The sequence below is a fragment of the Crocodylus siamensis genome, chromosome 6 (genome assembly GCF_052110815.1).
Source record: "Crocodylus siamensis isolate JL-2025a chromosome 6, ASM5211081v1, whole genome shotgun sequence".
NCBI classification, from domain to species: Eukaryota; Metazoa; Chordata; order Crocodylia; family Crocodylidae; genus Crocodylus; species Crocodylus siamensis.
In genome coordinates, this window is record NC_143400.1 from 1,674,115 (window position 1) to 1,690,104 (window position 15,990).

The 15,990-nt window shown below is 67.6% G+C and overlaps 1 protein-coding gene across 5 annotated transcripts in view; it reads left to right on the top strand.

Moving 5' to 3' along the window:
- Positions 1 to 15,990, top strand: part of RYR1 (ryanodine receptor 1) — a 51,858-nt gene that overhangs the window by 29,712 nt on the left and 6,156 nt on the right. Inside the window, exons 55-89 of one of the 5 annotated variants that reach the window (XM_090053485.1) lie at positions 227 to 307; positions 389 to 464; positions 549 to 672; positions 853 to 968; positions 1,208 to 1,275; positions 1,498 to 1,619; positions 2,133 to 2,182; positions 2,378 to 2,438; positions 2,726 to 2,964; positions 3,318 to 3,399; positions 3,502 to 3,632; positions 3,974 to 4,288; positions 4,493 to 4,733; positions 5,120 to 5,207; positions 5,346 to 5,438; positions 6,154 to 6,168; positions 7,170 to 7,340; positions 7,564 to 7,623; positions 8,070 to 8,207; positions 8,281 to 8,393; positions 8,612 to 8,708; positions 8,987 to 9,093; positions 9,376 to 9,427; positions 9,522 to 9,590; positions 9,667 to 9,766; positions 9,896 to 9,975; positions 10,132 to 10,208; positions 10,371 to 10,444; positions 10,997 to 11,014; positions 12,691 to 12,771; positions 12,912 to 13,000; positions 13,297 to 13,425; positions 13,651 to 13,755; positions 14,770 to 14,799; positions 15,603 to 15,684. In XM_090053485.1, coding sequence (XP_089909611.1) covers positions 227 to 307; positions 389 to 464; positions 549 to 672; positions 853 to 968; positions 1,208 to 1,275; positions 1,498 to 1,619; positions 2,133 to 2,182; positions 2,378 to 2,438; positions 2,726 to 2,964; positions 3,318 to 3,399; positions 3,502 to 3,632; positions 3,974 to 4,288; positions 4,493 to 4,733; positions 5,120 to 5,207; positions 5,346 to 5,438; positions 6,154 to 6,168; positions 7,170 to 7,340; positions 7,564 to 7,623; positions 8,070 to 8,207; positions 8,281 to 8,393; positions 8,612 to 8,708; positions 8,987 to 9,093; positions 9,376 to 9,427; positions 9,522 to 9,590; positions 9,667 to 9,766; positions 9,896 to 9,975; positions 10,132 to 10,208; positions 10,371 to 10,444; positions 10,997 to 11,014; positions 12,691 to 12,771; positions 12,912 to 13,000; positions 13,297 to 13,425; positions 13,651 to 13,755; positions 14,770 to 14,799; positions 15,603 to 15,684 — 3,574 coding nt within the window. The remainder of the gene's footprint in view (positions 1 to 226; positions 308 to 388; positions 465 to 548; positions 673 to 852; positions 969 to 1,207; positions 1,276 to 1,497; positions 1,620 to 2,132; positions 2,183 to 2,377; positions 2,439 to 2,725; positions 2,965 to 3,317; positions 3,400 to 3,501; positions 3,633 to 3,973; positions 4,289 to 4,492; positions 4,734 to 5,119; positions 5,208 to 5,345; positions 5,439 to 6,153; positions 6,169 to 7,169; positions 7,341 to 7,563; positions 7,624 to 8,069; positions 8,208 to 8,280; positions 8,394 to 8,611; positions 8,709 to 8,986; positions 9,094 to 9,375; positions 9,428 to 9,521; positions 9,591 to 9,666; positions 9,767 to 9,895; positions 9,976 to 10,131; positions 10,209 to 10,370; positions 10,445 to 10,996; positions 11,015 to 12,690; positions 12,772 to 12,911; positions 13,001 to 13,296; positions 13,426 to 13,650; positions 13,756 to 14,769; positions 14,800 to 15,602; positions 15,685 to 15,990) is intronic. The other 4 variants (XM_090053486.1, XM_090053488.1, XM_090053487.1 and 1 more) reach the window with 4 other exon arrangements.

Below are 15,990 nucleotides of genomic sequence, written 5' to 3' on the forward strand. Positions count from 1 at the left end.
CCAGGGGCAAGGGGGTCCTCGGACGCCTGGGCTCATGGCACAACCCGGGGGCATGGGAGCCGGGGCAGGTTTGGCTCCGGGGGGCTGCAGCAAGAGGGAGCCAGGACTCCTGCCCCAGCTCTAGGGTGGGGGGGGCCCCAACAGCAGGAGGACAGGGTGTCCCCCTCAGCTCCAGACGCGGGGCAGGGGGCTGGACAGCCCCTCACCCCCCCCACCTGCCCCCCAGGCTACGTACGACCCCAGCGTGCACACCTACAACCCGCAGCCCATTGACCTGTCGGGGGTGACGCTCTCCAGGGAGCTGCAGGTGAGACCCCCTGCCTCCCCCAAATAGCTCATGCCCTTCTGGGGGGAGTGAAATAGCTCACGCTCCCCCTGCCCCCCCCAGGCCATGGCGGAGCAGCTGGCTGAGAATTACCACAACACCTGGGGCCGCAAGAAGAAGCAGGAGCTAGAGGCCAAGGGTGAGTGCCCGTGCCCTGCCCCCCCGCCCCGGCTGATGCGTGTCAGCGCCCCCCGCCACCATCCGTGAATCTGTCCCCACCCAGGGGGCGGTTCCCACCCGCTGCTGGTGCCCTACGACACGCTGACGGCCAAGGAGAAGGCCCGCGACCGCGAGAAGGCCCAGGAGCTGCTCAAGTTCCTGCAGATCAACGGCTATGCCGTCACCAGGTGGGTGGGGCGGGGCGGGGCGGGGCCAGGGGGTGGAGCCTGGGAGGGCGGAGTGAGGGGGTGGGGTCTGGTCAGGTGCTGGCTCCCTGCTCCCCGCCCAGCCCTGCTGGTGCCCCTCGCTCCTGACCTTCAGCCCGCCGTGCCCCTCCTCCCCCCCGGGCTGATGCACTGCTGCTGCAGGGGGCTGAAGGACATGGAGCTGGACACGTCGTCCATCGAGAAGCGCTTCGCCTACGGCTTCTTGCAGCAGCTGCTGAAGTGGATGGACATCTCGCAGGAGTTCATCGCCCACCTGGGTACAGCCCTGCTGCCCCCCCACCATTGGGACCCCTGACCCGCTGGTGGGGGGAGGCTGGCTGAGCCCCGGCAGGGCACCGGGGCCGAGTGGGACTGGCACGGAGGCCGGGAGCCCAGGTTGTGTCCTGGCGGGGAGGGGAGGGGGGTGCCCGGGCGCTGGGGATTCAGGGGTCCTGGGAGGAGTGGGGGGGTTGTTTTTTGGTCTTGCCCCAGCATGGTTTGTGCCGCGTCTCCGCAGAGGCCGTGGTGAGCAGCGGGCGGGTGGAGAAGTCCCCCCACGAGCAGGAGATCAAGTTCTTTGCCAAGGTCTGCCTGTCTGTCCACAGCCAGGGCGGGGGCCATGATCCTGGGGGGGGCCAGCCTCTGCCTCACCCAGTGCTGGGGGGGAGTCCTTGTATCCCTGGGGGGTGGCACCCCCTCTCCCGCCCCTGTGGGCGCAGCCTGGGGAGGGCAATCCCCTCTGGTCTGGGGAGCCTCTAGGGGTTGGGGTGACCCCCCCCACTGACCCCTGAACCCTGCCCCCCCCAGATCCTGCTGCCCCTCATCAACCAGTACTTCCACAACCACTGCCTCTACTTCCTGTCCACGCCAGCCAAGGTGCTGGGCAGCGGGGGCCACGCGTCCAACAAGGAGAAGGAGATGATCACCAGGTGTGTGGGGGGGGGGCACTGCAGCCGGGGGGTGTCACCCTGGTATCAGCCCCAGTGGATGGACAGGCTCTCCCTGGCCAGGTGCTCACTCCTGGCCTCCCGCCCCCCGCCACCCTGCCGGTGCCCCTCACTCCCAGCCCGCAGCCCCCTGCCCCTGCAATGCCCCTCACTTCAGACTTGCGGCCCCCTGCCTCCCCCCCATGCCCCTCACTTCGGACTTGCGGCCCCCTGCCTCCCCCCCCCATGCCCCTCACTTTGGACTTGCGGCCCCCTGCCTCCCCCCCATGCCCCTCACTTCGGACTTGCGGCCCCCTGCCTCCCCCCCATGCCCCTCGCTTCAGACTTGCAGCCCTCTGGCTCCCCCCAGCCGGGCCAGCACCTCGCTCCAGACCTGCCGCCCCTAATTCCCGGGCCGGGGTCGGACTCGGCTGCCTCCTCCCCTCCGTGCACAGCTCCGCTCGTCTCTGCCTTTCACTCTGTCTCTCTCTCCCCCGTCTCTGTCTCTGCCGTCAGCCTCTTCTGCAAGCTGGCCGCCCTGGTCAGGCACCGGGTCTCTCTCTTCGGTAAGCGCCTTTTCTGTCCGGGGCCCGCGATGCCGCTTGCCCCGGGGTGACCTGCCTGCCTCCCTCCCGCGCCTGCCCCGGCTCCCTGGCCTTGGAGAAGTTCCTCTCTGCCCTGCTGGGCCCCAGCTGCGGCTGGGCCGGCACCTGCTGCCCCCCACCTCTGGGCCTAAGCGGGTGATTTCCCCCCACCCCCAGGCACAGATGCAGCCGCCGTGGTGAACTGTCTGCACATCCTCGCCCGGTCCCTGGATGCCAGGTGAGCCCCGCACCCTAGATCCAGACCCAGCCGGGGTGACTGAGCTCCCCCAGCAGCCAGGTGGGGGAAGCGGGGTGTCCCCAGTGGCTCCCCCTTGCCACCACAGGCTGGTCTTTGTGGCTCCGCCCATCGCAGACCCCACCCACATCCCTGTAGCTCCACCCCGCATCCCATCACAGGCTCCGCCCATGACCCCACCTTTCCCAGTGCCCCCACTGGCCCCTGTGGCCCCTCCCCTCACCCCCCCGAGGCCCCGCCTCCAGCTGACGCCCCGCCCCGCCCCGCAGGACAGTGATGAAGTCGGGCCCCGAGATTGTAAAGGCCGGGCTGCGCTCCTTCTTCGAGAGCGCCTCCGAGGACATCGAGAAGATGGTGGAGAACCTCAAGCTGGGCAAGGTCTCGCAGTCGCGCACCCAGGTCAAGGGGGTGGCGCAGAACATCAACTACACCACCGTGGCACTGCTGCCCGTGCTCACCTCCCTTTTTGAGCATGTGGCCCAGCACCAGTTCGGCGATGATGTCATGTGTGAGCTGGGGGCGGGGCCCCAGGGATGGGGACGGGTGCGGGTAGAGTCCTGGGCGGATCCCTGGGGGGTGAGGAGCGGAGCCATGGGGATGGGTGGGGGCTGTGGGTGGAGCCATCTGGCCTCTGATGGGGCGGAGCCAGTGGGTGGGGGGCAGTGGGCAGAGCCTCAGGATCTGTGATGGGGTGAGGGGTGTAGCCACAGGGAGGGTGGTGGGGGCGGGGGCTGTGGATGGAGCTCCAGGACCAGTGACGGGTGCGAGGGATGTAGCCGCAGGGATGGGGGCTGTGGGTGGGCCCCGGGGAGGAGGGGCTTGTACCCCCCGGCCGGTGCCAAGGTCGCACTGTGCCCGCAGTGGACGACGTGCAGGTCTCCTGCTACCGGACGCTGTGCAGCATCTACTCGCTGGGCACCACCAAGAACCCCTACGTAGAGCGGTGAGCGGGGTGGGGGCCGGGGGGCTGCACATGGGCGGGGGGGTGGTGGCTGGGGGGCTGGGCGTGCACAGGAGGCTCACCTCTGCCCCCTCCTCCCCGCAGGCAGCGCCCTGCGCTGGGCGAGTGCCTGGCTCGCTTGGCTGCCGCGATGCCCGTCGCCTTCCTGGAGCCGCACCTCAACGCCCACAACCCCTGCTCCGTCTACAGCACCAAGTCCCCCCGCGAGCGCGCCAGTGAGTACCCCTGCTCTGGGTGACCCCCAACCCCTAGACCCCTGCTGGACCCCCCGCATGGACCCCCCAAACCCCTTGAACCTCCTCGTGGACCCCCCATGGACCCCCCCAGACTCCTTGATCTCTCTAGATTCCCCCAAGGATTCCTGCTTCCCCCAACCTTACCCCCCAGACCTCCCACTTTCCTCCCAATGCCCTAGACATGCCCAGGAGCTCCCCAACTTTGCCCCCTCACTACATAGACCCCTCTATGGACCTCCCCACTGTGGGGACCTGCCTGAACCGGGGGTCCCTCACAAGGGGTGGGGTCTGACCTGGCCTCCCCCCCCGCCCCCCCACAGTCCTGGGTCTGCCAAGCCGGGTGGAGGAGATGTGTCCCGACATCCCGACGCTGGAGCGGCTCATGAAGGACATCGGGGGCCTGGCGGAGTCAGGCGCCCGCTACACAGAGATGCCGCACGTCATTGAGGTGACGCTGCCCATGCTCTGCAACTACCTGCCGCGCTGGTGGGAGCGCGGCCCTGAGACCACCCCCCAGGGGCCGTGGTGCACTGAGGTCACCTCCGAGCACCTCAATGCGCTGCTGGGAAACATCCTCAAGATCATCGTCAACAACCTGGGCATCGACGAGGCCTCCTGGATGAAGCGGCTGGCAGGTACCGTGGGAGGGGCCGTTCAGGTCTGGTCTGATCACAGGGCAGGGGTGGACCAGGCCCAGGCAGGGGGTGGGGATGAGATGCTGGAGCCTTCCCCATCCAAGGGGCCCCGACTCGGGTCTGCTTCTGGGGCTCCCTGATCCAGGGGTAGCAGGGGGCAGGGACTGTCCAGCCTGTGCCCACCGTCCCCCCCACCCCGGGCAGTGTTCGCGCAGCCCATCGTGAGCCGGGCGAAGCCGGAGCTGCTGCGCTCGCACTTCATCCCCACCATGGAGAAGCTGAAGAAGCGCGCGGGGAAGGTGGTGGCGGAGGAGGAGCAGCTGCGCATGGAGGCCAAGGCCGAGGGGGAGGACTCCGAGATGCTCATCCGCGACGAGTTCTCCGTGCTCTGCCGGGACCTGTACGCGCTCTACCCGCTGCTCATCCGCTACGTGGACAACAACAGGTTCGTCCACGGCTCTCCGGGGGGGCCTGGCCACGGGGAGGCGGGGCTACAGCTCTCTGGGGCCTTAGAAGGGATGGGGCCGTGGGGGTGGAGCCACAGCTCGGGAGCAACGGGAGAGGTGTGCTCACGGGGCGGGACCACAGCTCTCAGGCCGTGGTCTCAGGTCACCCAGGGACCACAGGGCAGGGGCGGAGCCAGAGGAGGGGGCGGAGTCACTGCTGTAGCCATAGGAAGGGACTGGGGCCTCAGGAGGTGGAGCCCCAGCAGGGGTGGGGCTATGAGAGGGGGCGGGGCTAGGAAGAGCCACAGGAGAGAGCTCCACCCCTGGTTTGAGTCCCGGGGAGGGGGCTGGCGGGCAGGGGCTGACGGCACCCCCGGCCGGGCAGGGCGAAGTGGCTGACGGAGCCCAGCGAGGACGCGGAGGAGCTCTTCCGCATGGTCGGGGAGGTCTTCATCTACTGGTCCAAGTCCCACGTGAGTCTGGGGGGGCCCACCAGGGACAGGCACCTGGAGGGGAAACCAGATTGGGGCAGGTCAGTGCTGCCCCGGCAAGGCCCGGGTGGGGGGGTCTCCATCGTGGCCCCGTCCCAGCCCCTCCCCCCCCCCCCCCAGAACTTCAAGCGGGAGGAGCAGAACTTCGTGGTGCAGAACGAGATCAACAACATGTCCTTCCTGACGGCCGACAGCAAGAGCAAGATGTCCAAGGTGACCCCCCGCCCCGGCCCTGGCCACGGAGCGCTCCCTGGGGGGTGAGCTGGCAGCCCCCGGGACGGCCCATGCGGGGAGCCACTGGCACGTGTGCAAATGGTGCCAGGGCCACAGCCTTCCCAGCCCGGCAGAAGGACACGGGCCATCCCCCCATCTCCCTCATATCTTCCCGTCTCCCCCCATTTCTCCCCCTTATCCCGCTCTCATCTCCTCCATTTCTCATCATCTCCCCCGCCCCCGTCTCCCCCCATTTCTCCCCCTTATCCCGCTCTCATCTCCTCCATTTCTCATCATCTCCCCCCCCCGTCTCCCCCCATTTCTCCCCCTTATCTTTCTCTCATCTCCCCCATTTCTCCCCATCTCCCCCAGGCTCTCCTCGCCCTCTCCCTCATGTATGAACCAGGCAGCAAATCCCTCCCTGCCGAGCTGGCTGTCCCCCCATAACCCCCCTGCTGGCCCGTCGGACCCTGCCTGCCCCCCAACGCCCCCTTCCTTGGCAGCAGACCCCCCCCATATCAGCCTCCGGCCTCCTGCTTGCTGCCCCAGCCCCTCCCCATGCTGCCGTGGGGGGTTTTGGGGGCCCGCCCGCCCTGCGATGATCCCCCCACAGACAGGGGCCCCGGAGCAGCTTGTGGGGGGCAGGGGCAGCCCCTGCCTAACATGTCTCTTCTCTTCTGTCTTGTCTCTTCCTCTCCGCCCACCCGGGGTTTAGTCTGGAGAAGGCCAGGTCAGCACCCGCTGCCACCGCATGGCGCCTTGCTGGCCCCCCCCCCCCCCAAGTGGGGGCCAGCGCTGTCCCACAATGCACCTGGCCTGGCGCTTCTGTCTTTCTGGTGCTTTTTGCCCAGGGCCTTCGGGGCTGCCGCAGCAGCATGTGCCAGCGCCGGCGTGCTCGGGCAGAGCTGGCGGCATTGTTGTGGGGGGGGGGGGCAGGTCCCGTTCCTGCCCTGTGCCCCCCTGCGGGATCATGGACTCATAATCAGTAGTTGTGACATCACGGGGGCTGCACGGGGTGGGGAGCGTTGCTCGGGGATGTCACAAGTGGATTATGGGAGCTCATGGTGCTGCCGCGTGGCATGGGGGGGTCTGCCTGGGGCCGTGCTGGGGGAGGGGTGGGCTACGGGCCAGGGGTGGGAGCATGGCCGGGGTTCTGGGACCTCGGCCCCCAACATGGGTCTGGTCTCTGTGACCCTCCAGGCCTGACCCCTGTGACCTTGACCCCCAATGCAAGCCCGACCCTTGTGACCTTGCCCCCTAGACAGGCAGGATGCCCATGACCTTGGCCCCCGTGACCTCCCAGACCTGACCCCCATGACCTTCGGGCTCCAAGACAGGCCTGGCCCCCATGACCCCGGCCCCCAGCTGAGCCTGACCCCCATGACCCCCCAGGCCTGGCCCCTGGGGTGAAGGGTGACTCCCTACCCTATATGGACCCCCAATTCCCAACAGCCTTGATGACCCCATGACCTTTGCCTTCTTCCGATGACACCCCCGCCCCTCCCGCCAGGGCCTGAGCCCGATGGGCAGCTGCCCCCCACCCCAAGCCGCTCTGCCCACCCCAGGGCCACAATGCTCCTGGCTGGCGCTTCCACTTGTCCTGCTTGAGCCGCCGGGTGCTTCTGTCTGGGCCTGTGGGATGGGGGCAGAGACATGGGGATGGGGGTGGCTGGGCCGGGGGGGTCGCCAGCTGCGCTCACCTCCCCCCTCCCCACCGTTTCTACCCCCCAGTCAGGCGGCTCGGACCAGGAGCGCACCAAGAAGAAGCGCCGCGGGGATCGGTACTCAGTGCAGACCTCGCTCATTGTGGCCACGCTCAAGAAGATGCTGCCCATCGGCCTCAACATGTGCTCGCCCACTGACCAGGAGCTCATCAACCTGGCCAAGACCCGCTACGCCCTGGTGGGCCGGGGGAGAGCCGGGCAGGAGGATGGGGGCTGCCACAGAACAGACCCGGGGTGGGGGGAGCTGGGGGGCTCTAGTGGGCCCGAGCGCAGCAGGCCGGGGTTGCTCAGGGTCTTGCTGGGGGGCGGGGGGCGTGCCGGGGGGAGCTGCTCGGGGGTCGTGTGCAGGGGTGAGGGCCTGGGTCGTCGGCTTAACGAGCTCTCGTGCCCCCCACGCGCAGAAAGACACAGACGAGGAGGTGCGGGATTGCCTCAACAACAACCTGCACCTGCAAGACAAGGTGAGCGCCGTGCCCATCCCACGCTTCACCTGCCTCTGCCCGTCTCCGGGCCCGCGGGCCTGTCCCGCCCGGGAAGCCCTGACCCACGTCAGCCTCTCCCTGGGACTCGGGGGTCGGGGCTGGCGGTGGGGAGGGTGCTGGTGCCTGTGGCCAGTGCCGGGACCACTCCTCCAGGGTGCGGGAGGGGAGAAGCTTGGGGGATTGGGACCCGGGGTGTGGGTGGGCCAGGACCCTGATCCCCGGGCATGGAGTAAGTTGTGGGGTGCACCTGGGTGTGTTGGGACCCTGATGCCTGGGCAGAGAGCAGGTTGGGGGGTGCAGAGACCCCAGCATCTGGGTGGGGGCAGTGTCAGGACCCTGACGCCGGGGCAGGGAGCTGCTTGGGGGGCACGGGGTCGCGGGTGTCCGGACGGGGGCCCTGGCACTGAGGCGGCACCCCTTTGCAGTGCGAGAACGCGTCGGCGATGCGCTGGCAGCTGGCGCTGTACCGGGAGATGGCCGGCAAGGCCGAGGACTGCGACAGCCCCGAGAAGGTTGTGCGGCGCGTGCAGGAGGTCTCGGCCGTGCTCTTCCACCTGGAGCAGGTGCGGAGAGGCCGGGGGGGAGGCCAGGCTGGGGGTGGGGGTGCGCCGGCTCTAATACTCCCTCCCCCCGCAGACAGAGCACCCCTACAAGTCGAAGAAGGCCGTGTGGCACAAGCTGCTGTCCAAGCAGCGCCGCCGCGCCGTGGTCGCCTGCTTCCGCATGACACCGCTCTACAACCTGCCCAGGTCTGTGCCCCACCCCTGGGCTCCCCCCCACCCCTGCGGGGTCCCCAACTTCCCCCTGGGGCCCCCAGGCCACCCAGCCCCACACTCGCCCTGCCGCTATGGAGCCCCCTCCAGCACATGAGCCCCCCCACGGCCCCTCAGCAGAGTCCAGAGCTGCCTACACTGGGGTGCCCAGCCCCCACGTGCCAAAGGGGTGCTCACTGGGACCCCCCTCGCAGGCACCGGGCCTGCAACATGTTCCTGGAAGCCTACAAGCTGTCGTGGATCTTGTCGGAGGAGCACGCCTTCGAGGACAAGATGATTGACGACCTGGCTGTGAGTCGGGGCCGTGGGGGGGTGGAGCAGGGCCACGGCTTTCCCACTTCTCCCCGCAGGGCGCCTGGGTCCCGTGCCCGTGTAGGTGTCAGGATGCCTGGGTGTGTCTCCCACTTCTGGCCGGTTCTGTCATCGTCCCCCCCGGCAGCAGCTGGTGGCAGAGCCCAGAGCGGGGCAGGGGGTGGGGGGTAGCAGCCCCTACCCCCTGCTCCCTGGCATCCCCCAAAGCCCTGGGGCCAGCGGGCTCTGCTCACGACTCCCCTCTGTGCTGGGAGCAGAGGTCGGGCGAGGAGGAGGAAGAGGAGGAAGAGCAGCAGGAGAAGAAGCCGGATCCCCTGCACCAGCTCATCTTGCACTTCAGCCGCACGGCGCTGACCGAGAAGAGGTGGGTGCGGGGTGGGGGGGTGCGGTCTAGAGGGACAGCCCCTCCCCACCAGGCCTCGGGAGTTGGGGTCAGGACTCCTGGGTCGTATCCCGGCTCAGGGCGGAGGGGGGGTCTCATGGGCTCAGGTGGGGAGTTGGGGCTCTGGGTTCTCTTCGTCCCCAAAAAGGTGGGGGCGGTGAGTCCGGACGCCCAGGTTTGCTGTCCGGGCCCTGAGGGGGCGCGGGGGCTAGCGTAGGGTCCAGCATGCGTGGCTCTGACCCCAGCCCTCTCGCTGCCTTTCAGCAAACTGGAGAAAGATTATCTGTACATCGCGTACGCCGACATCATGGCCAAGGTGAGCGGCCTCTGCAGGCAGAGACCCCCCCGTCCCCCTCCCTGGGCTCCAGGGCACCCCTCATGCCACCCCTGCTGCCCTTCTCCTCCCCCAGAGCTGTCACACTGACGAAGGTGAAGAGGAAGGTGAAGAGGAAAAAGAGGAGGCTGAAGCCTCCTTCGAGGTATGCACACACCCCTTCCCCGCCCCCCACATACCCCCACTCCGCCATGCTGACCCAGTGCCTCCCCTGCTCCCAGGAGAAGGAGATGGAGAAGCAGAAGCTGCTGTACCAGCAGGCCCGGCTGCACAACCGTGGCGCCGCTGAGATGGTGCTGCAGATGATCAGCGCCTGCAAAGGTGACGGGGGCCCAAGCCGGCTGGGAGCGGGGCTGGGGGCCGGAGCGGGACTCGGTGGTCAGAGCCGTCTAGTCAGGTTGCCTGGTGCCCCCTGCCCCAGGGGTAACTGGAGCGTGTTGCCCTCTGCAGGGGAGCGCAGCGACATGGTGTCGTCCACCCTCAAACTCGGCATCTCTATCCTCAACGGAGGCAACGTGGACGTGCAACAGGTACGAGCCCCCCCCAGGCCTGGCTAATGGGTGGGAGGGAGCCAGCGGGTACCTGCCACGTGCCAGCGGTGGCCCCGGGAGTTCAAGGGGCAGGAGCTGGATGTCAGGGCATGTGCCAGGCGTGCGTTTCTAATGGGCCCCCTCTCCCTTCCTCAGAAAATGCTGGATTACCTGAAGGACAAGAAGGAGATCGGGTTCTTTCAAAGTACGCAGGCCCTGATGCAGACCTGCAGGTGAGCCCCCCCGCTGTCCATCTGCCCGGCTCCCGGCACCCTCCCTTCCCCTCCTGCCCCAGCTCTTTGCTCCTGGAGCCCGCCGGCTACATGGAGCAGGGGCTTGGGTGGATGTGGGGAGCTGGGCCCGGTCCTCACCCTAACCACTCCTGTGCCCTGCAGTGTCCTGGACCTGAATGCCTTTGAGAGGCAGAACAAGGCCGAGGGGCTGGGCATGGTGACGGAGGAGGGAACCAGTGAGTGCCTCCCCCCACCCCACCGGGCACAGCCCCCAGTCCCCAGCCAGTGGGGCCTGGGCTGAGCCCACCATGCAGGGAGGTTGGAGCGGGGACAGAGGCGTGGTGATGGGGACACTTGGGGAGTGCCCAGCCCCTGGATCCTGGGGGCATGGGGGGGTCAGAGCTGTCCAGTGGGGCAGGGCCATGCCTGAGGCCATGTCGGGGCATGGGGAGTCCGGTGCAGCCGCCTGGGGCTGGGGAGTCCTTGTGCTGGTTGCTGGAGGGCTCCAGCCCCTGGACCCATCTAGCACGGCATCCAGACCACTCCCCCTCCCCTGCTCTGCTCCCTTCCCGCTGCCCCCAGAACCCCCTTTCCATCCCCCCGCCCCGGTCTGCGTCCACGGCTCCCGCCCCCGCTATTAATCCGGGCGCTCAACCCATGGGGGGCTCTGCCTCTTCCCCCCATAATCATTTCCTCTTCTTGCCGTGGCTGCCTTACTCACCTCCTCTCTCCCCTACCCTTCTCTTCCCTCCCCCGTTCCCCTTCGCCCCCCCATCTTGGCACCCCAGTCATCAACCGCGAGAACGGTAAAGGACCCTCTTGTCTTTGCATCGCACTGGGCGCTGCCTTGCTCTATCTAACCCCGTGCGGAAGCTGATCAGACCCCCCCACGGCTCTGCCCTCGGTGGCCTGGATGGGCCCTGGCCACGTTGTCAGGGCTCTCGCTGCCATGGCCGGGGGGGGGTCTCCGGGGGTGCTGGTGTGTGTGGGTCAAGGGGGATCCGTGCTGGGTGGTCGCGGCAGGGACTCAGGCTCTGATCATCCCCGAGGCATGTCCCTTTCTGGCTGAGGAGGTGGCCTGAGTGCCGTTGGGGATGGGGGTGGGAGGTCGTCTCGGTCTGCACGGAGCACTAACTGCACCCCCTTCTCCCCACAAGCCCTAACTCTGGTGCCCGGGTTTCCCTCCTTCCCATGAGCCACGTCATCCCCGGGACTCAGACCATGGCCATGGCCAGGCATGGGGTCCCCCAGGCTCCTCTCCAGTATTAGTTCCACTCCCAGACCCACAGGGCGGGAGCTTCTGGCTGAGACACCTGGTTGCTTCCCCCCCTGCCCCCAGGCAGCTGTCAGGGGTGAGGGGCCCCTTCACACGTAGCTCCTGGAGCCCCAGATGCAGCCGCTAGCCCTCCTAGGGCTGTGACCACGTGGGTTCCCCACAGGCACCGTTGTGGCATCTCAGTGTGTTTGCGGTGTGATGGTCTGGCCTCCTTGGCATCTCCGTGTCTGGCCTCCTTGGCATCTCCGTGGTCCCGTGTCGCAGCCGCGTGGCGTCTCCGTGGTCCCGTGTCGCAGCCGCGTGGCGTCTCCGTGGTCTCCATGTTGCATGGCCGTGGCCGCAGCGTGCTCTGCCGGGGGCAGGCAGGGAGCTGTGTGCTGTTGGGGCCGTGTCCATGGGAGCTTATCAGTGCCCATGTGGAGGGCAGCCATGTGGGAGGGCAGCTGCGGGTTGTTCACTGCCTCTGTTGTCTCCCCGTGGGGCACCTGTGCCCCCTGTCGCGTGGAGCATCTTCCGTCCAGCTGCCCCGTTTGGTCCTCCTGCGTTGGCTTCTTTGTGGCCGGGCCTGGCTCTGACCCGTGGCGTCCTGTCCTTGGCGCGTCGCGCGCGGTGTGTGCGTGTGGTCGTGGCCAAGTGTCTCCGTCGTGCTGTGCCGGCGTCTCGCTATGGGCGAGTGGTGTTTGGGGCTGGATGCGGTGTCCCAACTCCCCCAATCTTTCCTGCCCATTCCCCCTTCTCCCAACTGCGCCCCCCCCCAACCGTCCTACGAGGCCATGTGGTGGCATTAGACCTGTCATGAGTGGCATGAACCCTTCCCCCCAGATTCATGACATCACTCACTGCCTTTGGCAACTCATTCATTAACCAGCACGGGCTTAATGAGGCTCTGGGGCCTGTCCCCCATCCCTGCCTATGGGCATGCCTGGGCACCCCCCTCCCTCTGTTTCCAGGTGTGTGGTGCTGCCTGCCTCTGCTAACGAAGGTGCCCCTAACGAGACGCATGCCCTGCTGACCGGGTGGGTGGCGCTGCCCCTGCCTGTTGGAGTGTGCTGGCGTTGATGCCGCCTCCTGCTGCCCTAGGCATGTGCTCTCTTGCCCTCCCACTGCCCTTGGCATGCGCGCCCCCACCCTCCTACCGCCCTTGGCCGCGTGCCGCTGGCCCAGCCTGAGCCAGGCCTGTCTCTCTCCCGCCTGGCCACGCCGCAGGAGAGAAGGTGATGTCGGATGACGAGTTCACGCAGGACCTCTTCCGCTTCCTGCAGCTTCTCTGCGAGGGGCACAACAATGGTATGGGGGGGCTGGCAGGGACGGAGCCGGGAGCAAAGGCCTCAGCCCCAGGGGTGGGGGATTGGGAGTGAGGTCTGGGCTCTCCTGAGACCCCCTGACCTGTGTCGTGTCCCTGTCTCTGCCCCGCCGCCCCCCTAAAGATTTCCAGAACTACCTGCGCACCCAGACAGGCAACACGACCACCATCAACATCATCATCTGCACCGTGGACTATCTGCTGCGGCTGCAGGTCAGACCTCCCCCAGCCATCCCTCCCTCCCACCACCTCTCCCCCTTGTCTGTCTCAGAGACCCCCACTTGTCCCCCACTCCCATCCCGTCCCACGGGCCCCGGCGTCCCAGTCTCCAATCCTCACCTGCCTCAGAGACCCCTCCCCTACCCCTGCACCAAATCCTATCTCGTGGCCCAGAGCCCCCTGGACCCTCCCCCACTCCTGCACCCATCACTTTTACCAGCCAGCTGGAGCCCCATGGCCCCTGCTTCCATGCTCGGCACTGACCCCCCCACCCCTTTCCTGCCCCCCAGGAGTCCATCAGTGACTTCTACTGGTACTACTCCGGCAAGGATGTCATCGACGAGCAGGGTAAGCGCAACTTCTCCAAGGCCATGGCCGTGGCCAAGCAGATCTTCAACAGCCTCACCGAGTACATCCAGGTACGGTCCCAGCCCTGTGCTCCTTGGTGCTGCCCCCCAGCCCCCCTCAGCACTGTGCCATGCTGCCTGTGTGCCCCGGCCCACCGGGCCTGGGTGCTGGCCTGCCCGGGCTGGGGATGCTGCCCCCAGAGCCAGCTGCTCCCCCAACCCCAGGCTAGCCGGGGGGCAGTGGGACACGGGGGCCCTCGGTCCCGACTCCCACGTAATGCCCACCTGCCCCCCCAGGGCCCGTGCACAGGGAACCAGCAGAGCCTGGCGCACAGCCGGCTGTGGGACGCCGTGGTTGGCTTCCTCCACGTCTTCGCCCACATGATGATGAAGCTGGCGCAGGTAATGGCCGTGGCCCCTGGGCAGGGGCCTTGCGGGCAGCTGCGGCCAGGGCGGGAGGGGCCCATGCTCTGTGCCACCAGGCTGGGGGGCCCTCCCGTGAGTCTGCACTAACCCAGCTCCTCCATGCCCTGCCTGTCCTGCCCCCCCTCCGATCCGTGCCAGCCGCTTTGGGCGCTCTGTAGCAGACCCATTTTTGTATTCACTGTCTCGCCTTCCTTTATGAGCCAAGAACCGCCCCCTGCCCCACCATGGGGCAGCCCCCAGCCCCCCCTGCCCTGGGGGGGTTGTTCCCAGGGCCGCAGCCCCCCTCCTCGTAGGCCGCCACAGCTCTCCAGGCTCCCGTAGGCAGCATCACCCTGCAGGACAGGGTTGGGGTGGAGGGCAGCCCTCCGGGGCCACAGGGCAGGGCTCCCCCCAGGCAGAGCCGATCCGTTCATCTGTCCATCCATGCCCATTGGGTCCGTCTGTCCTGCCTGTGCCCCACTGCCCAGACCCAGCTGGGGTGGGGGACTGCGGGGGCCAGGATGCCTGGCCACCTTTCCCAACCCCAGGAGGTGAGTAGGGTCTAGTTGCAGAGTAAGGGCGGGGGGGCAGCTGGGCTCTTTCCCTGGCTTTCGCAGGGGAACTGGGGGCTGGGGGCCTGGATGCCTGGGCTCCCTTTTTTGACTCCAGGAGGAAAGTCGGGTGTAGCTGCTGGAGCAAGGGGAGCTGGGAGCCCAGACGCCTGGGACCTCTCCCGGCTCTGGGAGGGGACCAGAGTCGTCACCAGTCAGAGCCGAGAGCTGGCGCTGCCCCAGCCTGGGGCCAGGAGTGGCGCAGAGTAGTTAGCGGGCCAGGAGCCAGGACGTCTGGGATCTCCTTGCTTTGCATTGGTGCATGCCCCCACCTCCCCCCAGATTGGTGATACCCCCCACATGCCCACCCCCCCAGTGATAAAGGAAAGGCCGAGGGCACCCGATACAAAAATGCTGCATAAAAATGTTCCCCAATAACATTTTTATTCTGCTGTGACAGATGCGCCCGCCCGCCGGACCCCGAGACGGCGTAAGCACCTGCGCCCCCGCTTCCTTCCCCCCCACCTCCCAGGCCAGACCAAACTAACCCACCCCAGCGCCAGGCAGCCCCCGCTTGGTACTGACGCCCCCGCAGCCCCTCCTCCCCCAGCTAACCCCTGCTGCTGGTGGTCAGCGTCACCCCCCCGGAGGGACAGCAGGGCAGGCCCTGGCTGACTCGGTGCTCCTGGTCAGGGGGCCCCTGCCTGGATCCCCTCAAACTGGGAGATGGGGGTGTGATGCAGCTCCATCCATGACCTGTCCAGACAGACGGGGACCCCTGGAGCGTGGGGCTGGGGTCCCAGTGCCACTGTGCTTTGGTCTGGCCTGGGTCCCCTCCGCTCCTGCCCCTGGCGCCCGGGCATGGGGCAGCTTCTGCGCGGCCCGGCCCAGCTTCCTGCAGTGATGGGGGTGCATTAGCCTCTAGGGCCAAGCCCCGGCCCCCCGAATGTGCCCCCTCTCCCCAAATGGGTGCACGTGCTTTGCCATGGGGGTGGCAGGCAGGTGCGAGCGCACAGGTGGGTGGGGGCAGGCCGGGCGCTTCGGGGCCGCCCGTCCCCACCAGGCTGTTTCTCTGTTGCGCTGCCCTGAGGAGCCCTTCTGCAGTGGGCTGGACCCTGAGGTAAGAGGGGGGTGGCCTTTCACTCCCCCCGGCTGCAGGGCGTCCGGTGGGGGGGCACGGCCAGGGCTGGCAGGCGCGTGCCAGCTGGGGTTGTCGGAGCTTGCGGCTTGTGGGCATGTGAGGGCACGGGGGCAGGGGCATGGCACTTCAGGATCCCCCCCATCTCCCCCCAGGACTCCAGCCAGATTGGGCTGCTGAAGGAGCTGCTGGACCTCCAGAAGGACATGGTGGTCATGCTGCTGTCGCTGCTGGAAGGTGAGGGTCGAGGGGGGTAGGTAGCTTTGTGTCCGTCTGTCTGCATCTCCATCTGTCCGTCCGTTGCAGCGCGTGCCTGGCTGGCTGGACCTGTCCCCCTCGCTGACCCGGCTGGCTGTGTGGCCGTCTGTCTGTCCCTCTCTTTGTCTGTCCCCGTGCCCGCTTCTCTCTCCGTCCATCCGCCCGCTCGCCCATCCGCACACCACCCTGTCTGCCTGTCTGTCCATTCATCTGTCCATGTGAAAACCTCCGTCTATCCATCCTTCCATCCCTACAAATCCATCTGCCCATCTGTACATGCACCCA